The following is a 22053-nucleotide window of genomic DNA, read 5'->3' as shown; positions in this document are numbered from 1 at the left end:
TGTCAATGAGTTGGAGGGGGTAGGAGTGAGCTGATTCAGAAGTGAAAACAAAATAAAATTTGAAAAAATATTGGGAACTACTGGTAAAGTTTTACAATCAGCCTTCAAAAAGGCTTTAACTTATGACTATACTTTTAAGTTTCATCTATATTAACATTATCTCCATCATTTTCTTAAGTCAAGCCTCAGTTTGAAGCATTTGCCCATTTTCAAGGTGTGAATGCTGAAATGCTGAGAGCATTTAAGATGGCACCAGTATACCCTGGTTGAACCGATTCTCACAACAACCCTGGGAGTAGATGCTATTATTAGCTCCATTTTACAGATGAGGAAACTGAGACTGAAAGGACCTGAGAGTTAGTGACTAAGGTGGGATTCAAACTCAGATCTTTCTGATTTCAAGTCCGGTATTTTGTCCAACACATTACCTAGCCCCCAACTTGTAGTGTGATCTTGGATTTTACTTTTCTTCTCTGCTTCTTACTTTCTCTCTTAAAGGATGACATTATAGGTGATCTCTAAAGTTCCTTTGGGAGTCAACATTCTAGGTATTTGTGAGTCTGCCTTGGAACTTTCCAGATGTGCATTTTGGTTCCCAAGTTTCTCTCTTGGTATACTTCTTTCCTCCTGCTCCCTATCTTTCAAAATCTTAAGCTATTCATTAAGGCCCACCTTAACTACCTGAAAGTCTTTCTTGATTTCCCTTGCTGAGGATGTGATGGCTCCCTCTTGTGAAGTTTCATAGCATTCTATTTGTAGATACCATGGTATAGTGGAGAACACTAGACTTAGAGGTGAATCCTTGTATTAAACCTCTAAAGGTTAAAGGTCACATCTAGTCCAATCTGTTCATTTTACAGATGAGGAAACTGAGGCTCAAAACTATAAAGTTGGTTTTAATTCTACCTCTGTTATTTACTAATTATATGATAGCTTTATCTCTATGTATCTTAGTAGCCTCATTTAATCTGTAAAATGGCAATAATGATAACTACAATCAACCTATCTCTGAAGAATGATTGAAGATAAACAATATGTATATGAAGGAAAGACAATGATGATCACAGAATTTAGCACAAATTGCTTTTCAGCATCCAAATCTGATCTCTCCTATTAAACACTAAACTCTCCGAGGTCAGAAACTTTTATTTATGTTTGCCATCTCCCTCAGCACCTTCTAAAGGGGATGTTAGATATTCAATAAGTGTTGAACGGATTTGAGGAATGCTGGGAGTTGGGATGGGAGATGGGGCTCTTGGAAGCCCATATTACCGTTTGATTAGCTTGGATGTACTTACTGGTCCGAACCTGCTTCCATTTCCCATCGGGCAAGGATCGGGCTTGGAGTATATACTTGGCAATTGGGCTATGGTTGTCAAAGCCTCGGCTCCAAGTTAGTTGGATAGTAGTGTTGCTGATGTCCCTCACCACCACTCCACCAGGAGGACCTGGAGGACCTGTCACAGAATTGGAGAAGGGTTAGAATTAAGGATTCAGAGTTTAGATTGATTCAGTCTAGATCATTAAAGAGCACTAGTAGGACCCTTTAACAGATGGTGTTTAGGAAGAAGGAAGCAATTGGTATGACTGCACTGTGTGGTAAGTACACACTCCAGTCTAAAGCCTAAACCTTTTAAAAAGGACTTAGAGAGGTTCATCCAGCATAAAGAACCATATATACATACATACATACATATATATATATATATATATATATATATATATATATATATATATATATATGGATAGGTAATTCATCTCCATAAGTCTCAACTCCTTAACAAAGTAGACTTTTTAAATATAGTGTCCCCCCTTTATAGAGCATATGAAGAACTGTAAGAAATACTCTATTCTAAAGGTTCATCAAGGTGCTCAAGATAAGAATTGTGAAGGGAGGAGTGGGGATGGTAAAAATGGGACTGGCTCTGGGGGATAGGGGTTCAGGAATAGCCAGATCAAAGGTCAGTCACCTCGGACTAGGAGGGTTGCAGTCTCCGATGTGCTGTCTACCACAGTCTGGGCCATGCATGTATACTTCCCACCATGGCGTAGTTGGGCATTCAGGATTGTCAGGTCTCCAATGGTTTCCTTCTACATAGAGGAGAGACAGGGAAAAAATAAAGCTCAGATGTTGGAGTTCAAAACTAGAGGGAGTCCTGGCCAGGAGCCAAGACACCTGTGTTTGACTTTCAGCCTGGTCCCTTAGGTGACCCTGGGAAAAACTTATCAATCACTACAGGGCTCAGTTTCCCCATCTGTTCAATGGAGAGATTCACACTATCCTTGATAAGATGAAATAACATGGGAAAATATTTGCACAGTTTCTTAGAATATAGCTATTTTTTTCCATTTGTCCACACTATAGGGAGGAGAGGGGAAAAACACATGTTGTGGTGATGCAGTCAATCCCAAACTGCAGATAAACAAAATGTACATAATTATTTCATTTAGTCATTAGACTATATTGTCAGAATTGGGGGTCAGGGACAGGCTCATGGAAGCCCCTAGAATGACCTTCCTGTTTCTATTTGGTCTAGGGTTATATTAAAAATGGACTAATATTGTCTGGTACTGGGGAAACAGATCCATAGCATGCTGAGTGCCAGGACAATTTTGTATTTGACTCAAAGAATCCACAGGATGTCTCATATTTATTTGCAGAATACCTCAAAAGATGTTAACCAATGAAGGAAGGGGAATTATTAATGTAAGAATAACATTAGAATTTCCCTTTTCTATAGCCCACAACAATACTATGAGGAAGGTAATGCTAGTTATTAGTAGCTCTTTTTTTAGAGATGAGGAAACTGAAATCAGAAATTAAGTGACTTACTGAAGTCATGAAGCTAATAGATATCAGAACCTAGATTTGAATCTAGTCAGCCAAGGCTGAAGGGTGGGAGCAATCATGAAGGGTTAGCCTTTCCTTGGTCCCTTGGGCTTCTCAAGAGTGGGGAGGGGTCATTGAGAATGGCACTTGGCCCTAGGACTCACCGAGCTGGCTCTTCGGTAGTGGCCACCAGATTTATCAAAATCAATGGGGAAGCCATCTAGGGACCAGGTGAAGGTGAGGTCCATGGTAGGATCATGGGAGGCATGGCACTGGAGAGTCAGGTTCTCACCCAGATTGATGTCAGCGCTGGATGGTGCCAAGGTGATCTTGGTTGCATCTGATAAGGGGAGTGGGGGTAGGGAGAGCCCAGGCAGAGTGGAATGAGCACATTTCTGAGTCACTAGGGTGAAATGGGAGTAGGGTAGGGTGGATGTGCCATCAGCCCCACCAGTGAGACTGAAAGAGATTTGTGAATTGTTTCTCCTGCTTCATACAGCTTGGGAAATCAGACTCTGGACTTGGGAAAGGCTATAGGTACTCCCATGTAAAACATAACTCCTGGGTCAGCCCCCAAACCAATCCAGGAGGACAGAAAGCCAAGAATAGAACAGAAATAGAATAGAAACCAGAAATAGAACTGGATAGAGAGGTGACACCCTATGGTAGCTACACCAACTAAGTTGTTAGTACCTTATAATGTTTATTTAATTGAATTGAACTGGTGATCACCACTTTAACAGAGTAGCAGAGATTTCCCTCCTTCCTGGCTTTCCTTGTGGTTCCCTACCTCGGACAGAGAGGATGCCAGTGCTGTTGGCTTTGCCCATGAAATTCTCTGCAAAGCAGGTGTATTTTCCTTCATCTGACCGACTGATGTTCCGAAGGATCAAAGTACCATCTGGAGTAATGGTCACTCTGCGTTGGAAAAAGAATAAAGAAGACTAACACTTGTCTGCTCCTAAGGATATCCTAGGTTTGAAAGGGGGGGACTTGCTCCTAAGAAGAGGGAGGAGGAAAAAGATAAGGAGGCAGAAAAGGAAGAAGAGGTGTGAGGAAGAAGAGGAAGTGGAGGAGGAAGATAAACTGGGAGGAAGAAAGAGGAGGAGGAATAGTTCAGGAAGGTCATACCTGCTATTGTTGGCTAAGATTTCAGTCCCTTTGCTCCATAGCACAATAGACTTTGGAGCTGACTTGGGCTGGCATGGGATGATAACTTCCCCACCTCGAGCAGCTGGGATCAGACGTCTTACTGGATTTAGACGGAAATCAGGAGCAAAAGCTGAAAAAGAAAAAGGAGATTTTTATAGTAAGAGCTCTTATGGTGACAACTACTTAAGAGCAGGGAATTTAATTCAATTCTTAATATAAGAACAAGCTTCCTAACTAAAGCTATCCAAAAGTGGGATGGGCTGCCTTGGGAGGTAATGAGGATCCTGTCACTTGAGATATTCTAGTGACAGTTGGTTGAGCACTTGTTAGAATGCTTCTCAGTCAGATACAAATTGGACCCCATGATCTCTCTGAGGATCCCTACAAATTTGAAGATTTGGGATTTCTCACTCATCACTATTCAATGCTATAGGGAAGCTCAAGGAAAGGAGAGATCATTGTTTACCTTAGGTGTCAAGGAAGGCTTCATGAAGGTGGTAGGGTTTTAGCTGGATCTTGAAGGGGGGTAGTATTTGAATAAAAGGTGATTCAGAGGCAGACTGGATTAGAGGATGGAAGATTAGGGATAAAGGCACCAATTGATCAATCCCTTTATAGGCTACAAACACCAGAGCTTCTAAGATACTAGTAATATTTGCAAAGTAAGAATTGATAAAATTTATGTGGTAGAAGGAGTGAAAATTTCCTTCTTTTCCCACCAGCTATTACACTAGTTGAAATCTATTTTTACTAACATCCTATTTTATTCACCTTATTTTTTTAAAAAAAAATGCTTCCATTCAGAAGCGTTAGAATTTAGAAAATGTTCAGTATTTTAAGTATTTAATGAGCCTTATCCATCTTGGGAAATCACAGCTCCTGAAGTTCTAGTCCCTGAAGTTGCCTGTGGAACTTTAGAAAAGTTATTGAACTTCTTTTGGATGATGAAATCTCCTTCTTCCCGAGGTAAAAGGGGTAGGACTGAGAGGTTGTAGCTTTTACCTTGTACTGCCAGTTCAGCACTGGCATAAATGGTGCCATGCTTGTTTTCTGCCACACATTGGTACATGCCAGAGTCCTCCAGGACCAACTTGGAGAATTTCAGGTCCCCACCAGAAATGTCCACACGGTTCTGTGCAACAAATCAGAATAAGAGAAGAGATTCAGGAGTGAAGGAAGACATGGTTAGAACCACAAGAAGACCATGGGCTGAGACACTTATGAGATCTTAGAACAGTGATGGAAATCATTGGAAGATAGCATCAGGTACTATTTTTAGGTTGGGCTTTTAAGGAATCAAGGCATAAAGTTTAGAACTATAAGGATAATTCAATTAAATTTACAGATGAGGAAACTGAGGCCCAGATAGATAAAATGAATTATAGGCATTTTTCTACTTTATCATAGGATGGACTTCTTGACTATTCATTTGCTCATGGTTATTAGCCAGCTTGAAGAAATGGGGCAAATGTTTATATGTCAGTAAAACTCTGAAGCCTGGAAAACATAAGTTTGATGGTATTCCAACCACTCACTTTGATGGGGTTTAACCCATCTGCTTAACCTGTCTGTAGATAAGGCTGTCTTGGATATGATTCATGGAGATACCCTCTTTGGCCTCTAGTCTTCCAAGTCAAGCTGCCTCCCCATCTCTGGCAGTCCTACCTGGGCAGAGAGGGGATTCCCATTCCGGAGCCACCGAATTGTGGGTCTTGGCTTGCCAGCAGCAGCACAGCCCCAGTGAAGGTTGGAGCCAATGTCAGCCTCGGTGTCTGAGATGACCTTGAGCCACTCGGGCTGAGCTGTAGGAGGAACAGGTGAGATGGTACCTCAAGAGAGAGCTTTGTGGGGATAACTTTGGAACTGTCATGTCCATGCTTGTTAGCAGAAAGCAGCAGTAGCATAATTAGGGATTAAAAGGCAACCAGACTACAGGGGGAAGGAGGAAGTAGCATTTTTAGAGTTGGTATTTAGTTATATCCATAACAAAATTCATAATTGTGATCATTGGGATTGGGGTTTATGATTTCACTGGAATCAGGCACTCCTTGGTGAGCAAAGGACCTCTAGGTTAGTACCTTCTCTGAAACTTATAGTTTTATAAATTTATAAAAGAGCTTCGAGGACATCAGTCATTAGCATCTATTAAGCAGCTACTATAGAACATGCACTAGCATTGAGAAGTTAAATGACTTGCCCAGGGTCAATCAGACAGTATGTATCAGGATAGGGCTTGATCTCCCATTGTCTTGGCTTCAAGGCTCAGCTATCCATCCACTGAGCCACAATGCCTCTATCTATACAATGATATTTATATAGCAGCTTATAATTTGCAAATCACTATTTACATACCTTATCTTATAACAATTCTGCACAGATGTAGCTTTTTCCCCTGACATAATAGAGCCCCACTCTTAATGCATTGTGGGCTCCTTTCTCTGTCATATCAGCTGATAAGACAAAACCCTCTGCTCTGTCCTCTCCTCAATCATGGTCCCAGCTCCTATCTCTGAGCACAGACTCCTTCAGGATGACTGGAATCAATCAGCAACCTCTCAGCTGTAGCCTGATGTCTGAAGGAAGAAATCTGGAGTAATGTGGAATGCCCCCTGGCCCCTTACCCTGCACAATGATTCGACCTTTGACAGTGTCCCGGCCTTTGGAGTTCTCTGCTTCACATTCATAGGTGCCCTCATCCTCGAAGCTGACGCTGGGGATCTGCAGTGTGGGTTCAGCAGTGGCCCATTGTGGGGGCAGGGAGTCATCCAGTTTTTTCCACTTGATCCGAGGGACGGGGCTAAAGGGAGGGGGAGGAAATGCCAGGACTAGGAACTGGACTGAGAAGAACCTTTTCTTCTCTCTCTCTGCTTCCCAATCCCTCTACCTTTACTTAGTTTCTCTGTAGGGCTGACTTATGGAACCTGGGACCAAGGGTTGAAGAGATGGGGAGAAATTCCTCAGGCCAAAGAGATGGGAGGAGAGATGCTGAGCCTGGGGTGGGGCTCAGGAGAGAAAAGGGTGCAGGAGGGATGAGGGCAGATCAAGATGCATCTTTCATTCTCTACATCCAGGAGGCACAACAGGCAGAAAGGGAAGGACTAGGAGGTGATGCTTTAGTGCAAATAATGCCCATCTCCTTTCTCTTCCCTCTTTCTCCACTCTCCTTCTCCCTCCTTGGTCCTTATCACTGAGTCAGAGACAGTCCTAGGCAAAAGGTAGGTTTGTGACATTTACCTCCATTGCCACACTCCAACTGAGACTCAGTCCCCCCCCCCACCATGGTGATCTCCTTCACAACATTACTCCATGGTCGACATGTTTTCCAATCTCCTGCCACCTCACTCTCATCTTGTCCCTCAGGGCCCTAATCACTAGCTTTCCAAGGTGACACTAGCTAACAGAGGGACTAATTTAGGCTAAGGTGTCACTGAGCACTGATGGCTTAGAAAAGACGGATACAAGGAATAAGGAAATTATGCTGAACCCTAAGGATTAGAGGGAGGGGACTTTGTCAGCAAACTCCAACCCCCTTTGTCATTACTCACTTCCCAAAAGCAAAGCACTCCAGGGTGACCTGCTGTCCAACCAGTGCATAGGTCTCCAAGGGAAATCTGGCCTTGATGCTGGGTGAAGATGGACGGGAGTCTAGAGGGAGGAGCCATGCAAATGAGATGCAAATGAGCCCTTCAACCAACAGCTTTGGATCTCATCAGTGCTTAGAAAACAGGCTGAAAGGATTATTTATTATTATTATCATTATCAATAATAATAATAACTAGAATTTATAAGGGACTTTATGCTGTACAAAGAACTTTTCATATATTATCTCATTTATTCCTCTGTGAGTGGGGTGTGTGTGTGGGGGGGGTGGCGTGTGTGACCTAGTTTAACACCTAGGCAAAAGTTAAGTCACTTTCCAGAAGGAACCAAGGACTCTATTCAGAGTTACCTACTCACTCTGTCTATGTCTAAATTCTCCCAGAGGGCAGTAGGACATATGCCAAAGATAATCAGGGAACTTTCTCTCTGGTACCAGCAGAGGAAGGAGGGAGCTGCAGGGAAGGGCCAGACCTTGCCAAGGGGATGATTGGTCTGCTCTCTAGAGTCTCTTTTCTGTGCTCTGCAGTTTCTCCCTACCCCTCCCACAACCCATCCTCTCCTTCAGTGCCATGTTCTCTGAGCCTGACCTTCTGAAGCCAGGTTGAGTTGGGCAAACTTGCTAAAGACACTCTTGGTTATGAAGTCCATGTGACTGGTGGCCAGGCAGGAGTAGTTGCCCAGGTCAGAAGCATTTGTTCTGGCGATGTACAGGTTTCCCGTTGTCTGGGACACAAAGTGCCGCCCATCAGTTGGGATGAAATTGGGGAATTCATTGAGAAGCCATCGGTAAGACAGACCTGAGGTGGGGAGATAGGGAGGGAGTTGTGTACCTTGAGCAGACCTAAGGGGTCTCTCTCTGGACACACAACATATAACACCTGGGTGGGGGAGAGGAATTATGAGGACAGGAGTCATTCAGTTGCTATTCTTGGGAGCTCAGTCACCTAGAGAGGTTATATTCAGAAATTCAATTCATTGTAACTTAGAAAGCTTTACCAGGAAACTAGGAGCTGTCCTAGGTGCTGAAACCCACAGGTTTCCTAGATTAGATCTGGAAGTTCCCTCCCTAGTGGTCATCTTGTCCCAAGCCCTCATTTTATATAGCTGAAGGAACTAAGGACCAGAATAGAAAAGTGATTTGTTTCAATTTGCATAGCAAAAGTAACAGACAAGGATTGGAACCTAGCTCCTCTGATGTCAAATCCAGTGTTGCTTAAAGCTATCTCCAAAACATAAAACCAAAACACACTCTACCTTTAGAACCTCACATGACCAGAATAAGGAAGAGTGGGAGCAAAGACACAGTGATGGAAGACCACAGTGTGTTTTGGATAATGACACAAAATTAAGAAAAGGAAGGGAATAAGCATTTATTAAATGCCTATCATGTGCCAGGCATTCTACTAAGTGATTTACATTGCTTGACCCTCACAATAATCCTGGGAAATAGGTATTATTATCAGCCCAGTTTTACAGCTGGGAAAACTGAGGCAAACTATGACTCAGGTTGTCCTGATTCTGAAGGTCATCTCCAGTCATCCTGATCTATATCTGGTCACTGGACCCAGATGGTTCTGGAGGAGAAAGTGAGGCTGGTGACTTTGCACACACCTCTCTCACTTAAATCCAATTCACTTTCATGTTGTGGCATCACATGACCTGATGTCATGGTCATTTTCAAGGACATCCTGACTCTCGGCTCAGCCTTTATCTACTTCCTGCTACATTGAATCCTAAGTGGGTAAGTTGGGTTACTGATTAGGTCTCAAGGTGGTTTCTTAGAGGAAGTAGCATTTGATTGACATGCAGAGGATCTATTCAGCAGGCAAAGAGGAAAGGGAGAATACTCTGGGAATAAGGGTAGCATGAGCAAAGGCAGAGAGATGAAAAACTATGGTGTTCTAGGTGATGGTCATGGGGGTGGTGATGGCAGTGGTGGCCGCAGTGGTGGCAGTTGTGGTAATGCAGAAAGTTGCCAAGTTTGGTTGGAGTATAGAGTTCATGGAGAGAAGTAATGAGAGATAAGGATGGAAGGGTAGGTGACATCCAATTATGGAAGATCAATTTATGGAGAAGATGGTGATTCATAATTATATTAGCTGACATTTATATGTGCTTTTCATACATTGTCTTTTCTGCTCCTTATAATAACTTTGTGAGGTTGGTACTATCATCCCTATTTTACAGATGAAGAAATTATGGGGATATTAAGAGCCTGAGGCAAGATTCAAATCCAGGTTTCCTTAGCTAAGTCCAGAAAACTACCCACTGTACCACATCATGGGACACTAGAATTGCAGGTACCTGCAACTATACTCCCAAGGGGAAAGTCTGAAGCTCTACTACTTCTTTCCTCCTCACACAACAGTCTTTCTAAGAATGTCAGTCAGTGCACTAGAGTTTCACTAACGTATCTGGTGTTGTTCTTTGTCTCAGACCTGAATGATTGGATGACTCACCTGGGTAGTGAGCAGGTGGGTTGCAGGGCAACATTACCCCCCAGCCCTCATGAGTTTTCACGGGATCTCTTTCCTCCTTGGAGAATTCTTGCAAAACTAGAAAGCAATAATAGAGGGCTCAATACCATATTTCCCTGACTCAGAGCTCAGGATCTCTAACTTAAATAATCGGTCCCTGTTAGTGTCCTTAAAATGGAAAGCTGTGGGGTACAGTAGGAAAAACATTATTATTTATTATTTAAATATTTATTTCATTAAATATTTTCCAATTGCCTTTAAGCATTTTTTAAACATTTACTTTAAAAAATTTTGAGTTCCAAATTCAAAATATTGTTATTTAGGGTCAGAGAACTTGATTAGAAATCTTGGCCCTGTCATCACCTATGTGACACTGAATATTTTTGGTCCCTCTTAAGGCTTTTCAGAGGAAAAAAAAGATACTAATTTGTACTAAAGATATAAAATGATACTAACAACTTAATATTTTATTCTTTCAAGGATAAGACTGATCTCATTCTCCACCTGGTGAGAATTAGAAGAGAGAAGAATGTTCCCTGTGACTGATACTAGTTTAGACTTGAACCCCATATCTAGGTTTTCTCACCTGTAGGTGGGGGAAGGGAGAAGAATTTGCCTAGACTGAACACCAAAGAGAAGACAGTGCTTAACTCCAAGGTCACAATCATCCTTAATATCAGCTAGTTTTTATATAGCACTTTTAAGGTTTGCCAATATCTTTATACAATTACCTAATTTTATCCTCATTACAACCTTGTTATAGATGTTATTTTTATTATTCCCATTCTACGGATGAGGAAATTGAGGCTTAGAGAGTTTCATCAACTTGTTCAAGAGCACACATTTAGCCTCAGAATCAAGATTTAAACCTATCTCTTCTGAATACAAGGTCAAATGTTCTATTCTTCTCAATGTGATATTTTGGGGGCAGCTTGCCGTCACTTTTTACCTTCTAAAACTGATTCGACCAACAAGTAAGTACAATCCATGCCAAAGTAGTTCCATGCCCACATCACCTCTTTAAGTGCAATTTGTCCCCCTTCCCTAACAAAGACTTACAGCCAAAGCGGAGCACAGCTTCTCTGCTGACCACAGTGCCCACTGGGTTGGAGGCTAGGCACTGGTACACACCAGCATCCCTGACCTTGGTGGGGTTCATGATGACCAGGTTGCCTCCAACCAGCTGGTAATGGGGATCCTGCTCCAGCTTCATCTCTGTACCATTCATCTTCCATCTATTGACAATGGAAAAAAAGAAGGGATGGGTATCTAGATCTGAGCCAGGGGTTATTTCAACTTTAGAGAACAGGTTGGTTCTGAAGTAGTCTCCAAGGGGATCTGTGACTTGGACTTAGATCAACTCTCATACATGGTTTGAGATGGGTTCTAAAGGTGAGAATGTGCCAATTTCCTGCATCTAACCTTGACTCAAGTCCAGGAATAGGAAATCTCACCTGTATGAGGCTGGAGGGCTTGCCCGAGCACGGCAGGCCAGGGCTATCTTTTCTTCTGATGATTCCTCAGGGAACAAGGAGCTGACAGGCTGGTCCTCAAAGATAGGCCCAAAGATGGCAGGAGAGCCCTGGGCTGGAGTCCAAGCTGAAAATGTGGAATAGTAATCACAGAGGGTTAGGAGTGAAGCCAAAACAATTCTTCAGATGAAGTTAACCCTGTCTGAGAGAGGCAGATTTTGGTTCTCCATAAAGAACAACTTCCTAGCTAGTGGAGGTCTTCTAAAAGTAGAATGAACTGCCCCAGGATCCTGGAGATTTTCAATAGAACCTGCTTGACCACTTTGGAATCATAGGATCAATAATCTTGAATGGTTCTCAGATCAATCTACTCATTCCAAAGATAATGAAAATGATATTCAAGGAAGTAAGTGACTTGTCTAGGGTCATGCAGATCATACATGTGAAAGAAAGATTTGAACCCAATGTTGTTTCCATTCTAATAAAAAGGAATTCCTGTTAAAAGAAAGTCTAGGTAAAACATTGTTTGTGTGTGTGTGTGTGTGTGTGTGTGTGTGATAGATAAAAATAGATGAGAAAAGAGAGACAGAGGAAGATAAGAGACAGAAAGAGGCAGTATCCTACAGGGAAAGAAGCAGAATTTTGGAGTTTGGGTGGGCAGTGAGAGCAGGTTTTTGAGCATGAAATGAAAAAAATGTGAACACTAAATAATAGCTTACATTTGTGAGTATATATGCATAAGTATATATATTGCATATATTTATATATATGAGAAAGAGAGAGGGGGAGAATTACAAAAGCACTTTTTTCACTTGAAATTTATAATAATCTATGATTTAATAGTGTAAATATTTCCCATTACCATTTTACAAATGAGGAGATTGAGGGTCTTATTAGTTAATCCCCCCAATCATACAGCTAACAAGGACTAAAGCACAAGTTATAAAAGTCACAGAATCTCAATCTTAATGGACTTCAAAGATTCTTTGCTAATCCAACTCCTCCTTGAACAAACATTCCTTTGCAACATACCCACCAGGTGGCCATCCAACCTTTGTTTTTAGACCCTCTACACTGAAGGGAAGCCCATTACTGCCTCCTGTGGCCACCCATCTTACCTCTGGATGGCTCAAATTATTGGCAAAGTTTTTCTTACATTAGATCTGCTTGCCTCTTTGTAATTTCTACCCATTCCTACTGCTTTTTTCCTCCTTGTGGGTCTATGCAGATTAAGTTTTAGCCTTATTCCATATGACAGGCCTTCAAATACTTCATGACAGTTATGGGTCCCTACAAATCTCTTTTCTAGTACAAAAAGGACTTTAGGATCATGAATAACTAAGGACTGAGTGGATTCTATTAACACTTAGCTACACAATGATGGACAAATTCAAATCAAGTCAACAAATTAATTAAATATCTACTTGGTGAATTATTTTATCCTGATGAAATTATAGGTTTGAACTAACAAAAAAAAAACAGTGATTCAGATACTTAATTGTGCTGGGGACACAAATACAAAAATTAAATAGTCCTTGCCCTTAAGGATCTTACATTCTAGTGGGGGGGGTGGTGGCAGGTTGGATACAAGTAAAAACAGTGATTTCATGGGGAAGAGTCTTGGGAGATCAGTTAATAGCTAACATTATATGATGCCTATTATGTGTAGGTACTGTGCTGAGTGCATTACAATTATTTAATTTGATCCTCACAACAACTCAGAGAGGTGGATGCTATTTTGGTTTTCATTTTACAGATAAGGAAACTGAAGCAGACAGAGGTGAAGTGACTTACTCAGGATCACACAACTAGTTAGTATCTGAGGTTGAATTAAAACTCAGATCTTCCTGATTCCAGATCTAGCATTCTATTCACTGAGCCATTTAGCTGTCAGTCAACATCTCTAGTAGGAGATGCACTTGAGCTGCTCTTGGAAGAAGCTAAGGATTCCATGAAAGATGGGGAGAAAAACAGGAGGTCATAGCTTATGCAAAGGGATATTGGTTGGGTGCTGGAGAAAGCTAGTGCAGTGGGCTATCAAGGAAGCATCTAGGTGGCACCAAAGTGCAGAGGATTGGTCCTGGAGTCAGAAAGACTCGAATTCAAATTTGTCCATAAAGACTTATCAGCTGTGTGACCCTGGACAAGTCACTTAACCTCTTTCCTCAGTTTCCTCAACTGTAAAATGGGGAGAATAATCATATATCTACCTCAAAAGACTGTTGGCTGTAATGCTGTTTGTTTGTTTTTTCACTCCTTTTTTTTAAAGTTTTTGCAAGGCAATGGGGTTAAGTGGTTTGCCCAAGGCCACATGGCTAGGTAATTATTAAGTGCCTGAGGCCAGATTTGAATGCAGGTACTCCTGACTCCAAGGCCAGTGCTCTATCTACTGTGCCACCTAGCCGCCCCCTTTTTCCCCCCACTCTTGAAGGAGGCCATGACAAGTAAGTGAATTGGATTTGGGTAAGCAGGTGCTATGCTAAGTCACCCGTCTCACTTTCTCCTCTGGAGCTATCTGGATCCCATGGCTTCTCCCCTTTCTCATCTTTTTTAAACACATCATTTCCCTTCCTCTTCTTCATCCCTTAGTCTCTCATTACCTCTTTTTCTGTTTCCAAGTCTAGTCTTCTCCCCATGGTCATGAATATAAGGCCAATGAATGGGATGTTTGCAAATTGAGGGTCAGTTTCCCAGCACTATTATAGCTCTTGTATTTAACTAGATGTGAAATCAGGAATTCTGCTTCAGACACTAACTTGTGAACTGGGCAAGTCATTGAACCTTTGTCTTCCTCAGTTTCCTTATCCATAAAGTAGGGACAAAATTATTGTGAGGCTCAAATGAGTTAATAGAAGGAAAGTGCTTCGTAAGCCTTTGTAAGCCTATCTTATTTGCCAGCTCAAGAACCGAGAAGCCACAGAATCGACTTTTTTGAATTGTGGTGCTGGAGAAGACTTTTGAGAGTCCCTTGGACAACATGGAGATCAAATCAGTCAATACTAAGAGAAATTAATTCACACTATTCATTGGAAGGTCAAATACTGAAGCTGAAGCTGAAATATTTTGGCCACCTAATGAGAAGACTAGACTCATTGAAAAAGCCTCTGATGATGGGAAAGATTGAAGGCAAAAGGAAAAGGGGATGGCTGAAGATGAGATAGATAGTGTCACAGAAACAATTAACATGAATTTGGATAGAAGTTGAGTGGAGGATAGAAAAGCCTGGAGTGCTGGGGTCCATGGGGTCACAAAGAACTGAATAACAAGATGAGTTATATAATAAATGCAACTACTATTATTTATAAATCATTAAAATGTGAATAATAATTACAGATAAAAGAAAAGGTTTCTCATGGAATTGGAGAAAGCAGTGTCCCGAGATCAGGAGGTGCCAATTCAGATTCCTACTATATCAGGGCTTTCTCCACTCTTCATTATTGTTTGATTGGTTCAGTCCTGTCCGACTCTTTGTGATCCCCTCTCTGTATTAGTATCTTTCAAAAGCAGTCTTTTGCCTGCCTTTCCAGTCATCGCTGGTCTCCTGTCAGTCTGGGCTACCCTCTCCCCTTGTGTGAAGACTCCTTCTCCACCTCCCCCACCCCACCATCACCAAGGGGAGAGGGGAGGTGGCTACATTAATTGGCTCCCACCCCTCAGAGCAGCTGGTTTCAATGCCTCCTCGATGGTTGATGGGGGAAGGGGGATCCCTATTAACCAATTAATGCTCCCCCCTCCCAACCCCCATCCAGCTGTCAACCCTGCTCCAGGGGTGTGAGGCCAGGCTCCCCACTCTCTTGCAGCTGAGACCTAGCCCTGGTCTCTTGGGAAGAAGGGGGCAGCTGCTTAGCAGCTCTCAGAAGAAGGAAAGAGCCCCAGAAACTCCCTCCCCCAGTGGTTGCTGGGCTGTAGAGCGGGGAGACATGACTCAATCTCCTGGGCTGGAGAGCATAGCTTAATCCTGAGTTAATGACCATGGCCCAGGGAAGGGAAGAGGCTGCCCCAGGCCGGAGATGGGAAGGAGTCAAGGGGGAAAGGAGGTCTGTCAAGCTGCAGAAAGCATCCTAGAATAATAACTACACTCAAGTCTCCCAGGATCTGTGGGGGGTCAATGGTTATTAATAGGGTTAGACTGGGGGAGGGGAGAGGAGGGCAAGCACAAATGCTTCATTTTCTCTATGAAATATCTTATTTGCCAGCTCAAGTACATATGCACATACATCCAATATACTGGCACACATCTGTACATCGACAACATACACACATCTGTAAAAGCTGCACAATACACTTTCACCAAACACTCTTCTAAGTACACAAGTCCACAGACAGTGGGAACATCGTGGGTCCATGATTTCATCAACGTGGCAGCTCCTTTCACTGACTCAGGCAGGTCATAAACCATTTACAAATGAGTAGGTAAATCTCAGAAGAGAGGCCATATGGAATAGGAGACGGAGAGAGGACATCAGAAGATGAAGCCAAGTTCTGATGCCTACTGGGCGGGAGCTGCACAAGTCATTCAAATTGTCAAGTGTTCCAGGCAGCAGTCTAAGATTATGAATTGTGGGACAATTGCTAAGCAAGCATAACTTGGAGGATATCCTTTTTTGGGAATTCTCTTTGTCGATGAAATCACAAAGGAAAAAAAAAGTCTTTGAAAATAGCCAGAAGCAGTGTATAGCGCACTTCTGGAGTTACAAAGACCCAAGTTCAAATTTGTTCTCAGACTATCTGCATGATCCTAGAAAAGTTACTTCCCCTTGACCTGCCTCAATTTCCTCATTTGTAAAGTGGGGATAATAATAATAAAACAACTTACCTGCCAGAGTTGTTGTGAGGATATAATGAAAAAATATTTGTAAAAAGCTTTGCTAATCTTAACAAACTGGCTAAAATAAATGTTGGCTCTTAATATTACTACCAGACATCTCTATGTTACAGCTTCACACATGTGTTCCCATGTCTGCACAGTTATACATACAGCTAAGTATCAATTATTTTTATAGATATACATACTTTCTCACCTATACATAATACATATAGCCACACATACTTATACATTTATTCACAACCTTTGTATATATGTATGTATACACACACACACACACACACACACACACACACATATATATATCCTTTCTATTTATAACACATGGATGTTCACATTTATATTCTTATATACAAGCATATCCTTCCTAAACTCTGGAGTCCCAGTGTGGTTTAGTATATTCATCTCCTATGTGCTCTATTCTATCCCTCCCCATTCCGTCCTGTAATTCATTCACAGCTATCCCTGGTAATCTCCGGCAGATCTCCACCATACTTAAATATAGATTGGAGCCCTCAGCCTCAACCGCAGTCAATGAAAGCTTCAGGGATGCTTGAAGAGGAAGCATGGGGAATTCACAGATAGGGAATTAGTCCTTATTTATGACCTGATCATCTGGGAGAAGATGAAGGGAGAAGCCCAGAGATGATGCTGGGAAAGCCCAGGAAGGATTTCCATTCCTCCTTTTTTCCTCCCCCAGATTAGAGAAAGCAGACGAGATTGCCTTCTCTGGTAACATCCAAGGCAGTGAGATCGGGGAATGCTTTAAGGAGACAAGCAAAGATCACATCCTCTCTTTTTCTCTGGGTCCAATGAAGGTCGATAGAAGGCCCTAGGATGGAGGCATGACTTTGCAGAAGCCTCTCACATAGCTAAATACCTCAAGATGTTTTCAGCTCCAAACTTTTTCTCCTGTTCCCACAATCAAGGAACCTGATAGTTCTCTCATGGTCAGGCTATCTGAAAATCTCTGACAACCCCCTCCACTTCTTTCTATGGAACACTCCTTCCCAGTTGAGCTTTGAGCTGAACAGAACCCAAGGCCAGGATATAGAGTCCAATTACCAGCCCTTAAGAATTCCCATTCTAACTGCTCTTGTTAGGAAGCAGAAAAAAGATGGGGGAAACAGATTCCTACAGATTTGGGGTCAGTCTCCTTCCTTTCCTAACTGACTAACTAGTTCTTTAATTTGTCTGGTGGAAAAAATGAGATTTTCAGAAAACATGGCAATCAGTTGCCTTCTAGAGAAAGGAAGTAGGTGGATACAGTACAAAATAAAAGCTCCCTAGCTGCTGAGATAGTATAACCTAGACTTGGGAGCAATCAGAGACCTCTACTCTGGAGGGGAGGAGGAACTAGGAGATTGGGAGTTGAAGAATATTTCTCACTTCCCTCCTTTTCTTCTTACTGGAAGAGTACTGGTCCACCTTTGCAAAGTAGGCAAGGACAATCTCTAACCTCCTGAAGATGAATGAGATTTTATTCTGTGTCTGAATCTGAGACTCTCAGGAATGCCTTCCTTCTGGCTTTACTATCTCTCATTATAAGGGGATGGAGGGGAAAGCACCCCAGGAATTGGGACTTCTCCTTTGTTTCAGAGACAAGGTGCTTTACCTTCCATTTTACATTGTAGGGCAACTCGCCACCAGAGCTCAGTTTGGTTTCTTTTGCCCCAGGTGGAACCCTCTATACCCATTTCCCTTCCTAAACTCCTTTCCCATCCTGATTATAATTCTTATGGAGTCTTGAGTTAAAAATATTATCCTCTACACTAAAACTTAGATAGCTGATTATCCAGTTATTCTTCTGCTTTCCGAAAACTCAAATGTTCATATTTCCACACATTCCTCCTAACTTTTGATCAAGGTAGGAATGTTGTCTTCAAGGACCAAGCTTGCACCCTCTGGATCTAGCAGCTTAGTTTTGTTCATTTGTTCCTGGTCTAGCCCTTCCCCCACCCCTATCCCCCAGGTGGGGATATAGTAAATTGTATTGAATAGGACTGCAAATTAGGTCTCCTGGATTCTAACCCTTGAAGTGGGTTACTTAACCTCTAAGGTTAAATCACTTAACCTTTCTAGGTTTCAAACTCCCCATCTGCACTACAAGGAAGAAAATCCTCACTCCTTATCTCATAGGAAAGACATTACAACAGATAAGATCCTAGCAGAGGGCTTTGGGGAAAAAAAAGGTACTGTAGAACTCTAAGTTTTAGATAGCTAATATCATCAGGATTGTTATTATTGATAATATCTTCACTCTGAACAGAGATGAAATCTCTTACCTGAAAAAGAGAGCATGGCTAAGGAGGCCATCAGCAGCTTCTCAGGGATCCCCATTGCCAATCTGAGATTGAGGGAGCTGGAATTAGGAGTGTAGAAAACCTTAGCCAAGGAGAGAAGAGGTGATGGAACCAGAGGAGGCGAAGGACCTGAGAGAAAGGGGAAAAACAAACAAGAGATGAATAATGAGTCAAGGAACTGTCTTTGTAGCCTTTCCACTCACTGGCTTGTGCCCTCAGCCCCTCCTAGCCCCTCTTACTGGTTGAGAATGGGGAATTGGGGAGGGAGAAATAGCTTCATTAAATGCTTTCCATTCAGAGAAGGGGAAGAAGGCAGGAATCATAGAAGCACTAAGCCTCCCTGGGAATCCCAGGGGGAAGTGCTTAGGCTATTACCAAGTAGCTCTTTCCTGGACTGAGTGCCTCAGTACATGTCTCCTGGGTGTCTGGGCCCTCCCCCACCTCCTCCTCTCCCTTGCTTTCTCTACCCTCTACCCCATTCTTTCTTTCCTGTCTCAATTTCCCATTGTGTGGGGGATCATCTCTCTCCCAAATTCCACTGAATAGCTTTGTGGTCATGACATCTATGGGAGTGTTATACTTGGAGAAAGAAGACTCACTCTTCACCCTCTCTTTTGCACTAGCCCTCTGCATCCTTGGTGGGGGGGGGAGGGGATTCACACCTGTGTTTAAGGAAAGGGTCCCATTTAGTTTCAGATTTCCTCTGAGACAATGTCCCAGACCTCAGTTATTATTCCCTAGCACTAAAGCCACCCCCTTGGAGAGCTGCATTCATTCTTTCAGGCCCCAGGATAATAGAGGCTTTGTTTTCCTTGTAGTGGGGATAGGTTGCATCAAACCATTCACATGTTTTCATCCAGGAATCACATCCCCAAACCCAGGTCCTCTTATGACCAACAGCAGCATTTGTGAGACACCTGCCTCACCTGGCCCCTTATGACTAACAGTGCACATTTGTGAGACAGTTGTCTGCAGAGCTAGCTCTCTTGTGACCAACATCCATTCATTTGTGGGAACTTTGCCCTCCTGTACCTGCCTGCATGTAAGAGTTTAAGGCAGTTAGCCACCTGAAGCTAAGGATGAGCTTTTTGTGGATTCCAAGAAGCTAACTGTTCTCTACAGAAATCAAACCTGTAATCTCTTCCTCATTCTAACTCACTGAACAGAAAGAGTGGATGCTGAGCTCAGACAATCTTGACAGAACCCAGGAAGAGTTCAAGGCCAAAGTAGCTACTGGGAGACTATTTACTGATGATGCTAAATTTTGGAACAGAGGACACATTTCCCAAGGTAGGGATGCTGAGGAACCAAGCCAGGTTTTGACTTGAATATAACTAAGGGGGAACTATGGGACTCAAGATTCCATCTATTTCCATCCCTTCGAGAAGAATCTGGAATCCTAGGAGTCAAGGTGTCAATCTTGGGGTCCCTCTAGCTCTGTCCTCTGGAAGAAGTCGCTCTTCCTGATCTGGGCTTTTGGGTTCAGGGAAAACCCAGACTATTGGAAATCTATATAAAATTCAAAATTGCAATTTTAGTTAATCATCAATTCCATCCCATCCTAGATGTTCTCATGACAGTGTCCTAAAAATGTTTGAATTTTTCCCATTTTCTAAGCCTTGTCTGACTTCCTCAGGTGATACTGATGAGCAAAGGGAGTAGTTAGGACATTAGAATTGTAGTCCTGATCCAGTTACTCATATCCAGCTCTATGCTTTGAGGAGGTTTTGTTTTTTTTTAAACCAAGCATCAGTTTTTTTCCTTAAAAATGAAGAAGTTGGAAGTTCTCTAAGGTCTTTTCCAGCTCTGCCATTGTATGGATTAGAGCAGGAGAAAGAATAGTAATAGTAGAGTTGTCTAGAAATACTAGGCCCCTGGATAAATGAGAGCTCATTTTTGATGGGTCCTTGAGGTGCATTCTATTAAAGGTCAGGTGAGAGAAGTCCCTGAAGAAGAATGCAATTTCAGTGTTTATTTCCAGTAAAATTCCTTTTTCTTTACTTGGAGAAGGTGCACATTCAATTTCCATTTTTTCATCCCTAATAGACCCTTTGACTATTTCTTCAGCATCTGCAGCTCCAGCTGCGACCTGGTGGAATCTTGGGGGAAGCCTGGGGCTCCCAGGAAGGATGTTAAAAGGATGAGGACTGGAGGAGCTGAGAAAGAGGCCTGATGGGGGAGATGCTCTGTTACACAGAGCAGATGGGAGCCCCCAACTCCACCTTGTCAAGAATGATCCGGGTGCCCCTCCCCCACCTCCTTCAGTTTACCAGACAGAAACAGAGACAAGCATGTATAGCTGACCTCTACTTGTCTTCATCAAATTTCCTTTATTTTCTAACAGTAATGAGTTTCAGATTGAATTCCCAAATATTAGCCCTAGAAGGGAGTCTAAATCCCATCATTTTTTTTTACAAATGGGGCCTGGTGGGGGATGATTTGGTCCAGGTCATCCAGTAAGTTAGCATACTGAAACCTCAGTCTTTCCTGCCAGCAGTCTCATCTTAGCCCTTTGGATGGCATTATCTGGATTTCTTCACTGAGATCAAGAGAAGAAACAATTATGTTTTTTACTTAGGCTTAGGAGAGGTGGAGAAATTTTAACACAGGGGTAGGGTAGCAAGTGAAAACTGACCCAACAGATATGAGGTTCAAGACTTGTAGAATAAGAATGAGCTGATAAGATGTGGGACCCCGTTCCCCACCTGGTTTTTTTCTTTACAAGCAGTTCCTTGACTATTCCAGAAGGTGATTCTGGCATATAATATCCAGACCTAGGTTTAGATACAAAATCTCATGTACCTCTCTCCATGTGCCCTCACAATTTCATTGTCAAATGCAATGCCAACAATCCTCCTTGATCTAACTCTTATCTTATCTTTCCAGGCATACTCTCTCCTACCTTCCTTCAAATTAGCTTAACTGATCTGTCCTGTATATGACATTCCAACAGTTATCTACACCTTTGTACTGACTTTCCCTCTTTCTGGAATGCCCTCTTGCCTAACTTCCACAAATCTCAGTTCAAGTGACATTTCTATGTATGATATTTGTCCTGATCATCCTCTCAGTTGTTAATGCCCTTCCTTCACTTTACAATGACTTTGTATATATTTGCATTTCTCTGTCTTGTTTCTCCCTTAAATTCCTTCAGGTTTGATATTGTTTAGTTTCTGCATTAGAATCCTCAATGGTAAATAAAGTATCTAACATCATATTCATTTGTAAGTCCCCTTTCCACTCTCCTCTATTCATAAAGCTTCCCTTTGTTACCATGAGGTAACATTGGGTGAGACCAGTTTTGCCTGGTTGTGGTGACAACCTAGGTTCCTGCTCTATATGTGTCTATGTTAAAAAAAAAGATATGTAAAGTATATGTGAAATGTCTGTTTAA

General features: G+C 42.3%; 1 protein-coding gene and 1 long non-coding RNA gene across 6 annotated transcripts in view; one reads left to right on the top strand and one right to left on the bottom strand.

Annotated features, from left to right (window-relative positions):
* Positions 1-22053, bottom strand: part of CNTN2 (contactin 2) — a 50932-nt gene that overhangs the window by 11339 nt on the left and 17540 nt on the right. For 2 of the 5 annotated variants that reach the window (XM_074222474.1, XM_074222473.1), the window contains exons 2-15: positions 18642-18788; positions 11514-11658; positions 11119-11294; positions 10042-10137; positions 8170-8379; positions 7528-7627; positions 6604-6779; positions 5648-5784; positions 4985-5114; positions 3962-4112; positions 3621-3748; positions 2995-3170; positions 1971-2091; positions 1299-1457 (exon numbers count right to left, since the gene is read on the bottom strand). In XM_074222474.1, coding sequence (XP_074078575.1) covers positions 1299-1457; positions 1971-2091; positions 2995-3170; positions 3621-3748; positions 3962-4112; positions 4985-5114; positions 5648-5784; positions 6604-6779; positions 7528-7627; positions 8170-8379; positions 10042-10137; positions 11119-11294; positions 11514-11658; positions 18642-18696 — 1960 coding nt within the window. In that variant the 5' untranslated portion in view covers positions 18697-18788. Of the gene's footprint in view, positions 1-1298; positions 1458-1970; positions 2092-2994; positions 3171-3620; positions 3749-3961; positions 4113-4984; positions 5115-5647; positions 5785-6603; positions 6780-7527; positions 7628-8169; positions 8380-10041; positions 10138-11118; positions 11295-11513; positions 11659-18641; positions 18789-19258; positions 19648-22053 lie in introns of those variants that run through there. The other 3 variants (XM_074222475.1, XM_074222471.1, XM_074222472.1) reach the window with 3 other exon arrangements.
* LOC141513031 (uncharacterized) overlaps positions 19652-22053 on the top strand; it is a 48188-nt gene continuing 45786 nt past the window's right edge. The window contains exon 1 of the long non-coding RNA XR_012475678.1: positions 19652-19949. This is a non-coding gene — a long non-coding RNA (uncharacterized LOC141513031). The remainder of the gene's footprint in view (positions 19950-22053) is intronic.

This window comes from Macrotis lagotis, chromosome 2 (genome assembly GCF_037893015.1).
Source record: "Macrotis lagotis isolate mMagLag1 chromosome 2, bilby.v1.9.chrom.fasta, whole genome shotgun sequence".
Lineage (NCBI taxonomy): Eukaryota > Metazoa > Chordata > Mammalia > Peramelemorphia > Peramelidae > Macrotis > Macrotis lagotis.
The sequence above is the reverse complement of the archived record's forward strand: the minus strand, read 5'-3'. Positions and strand labels throughout refer to the sequence as shown.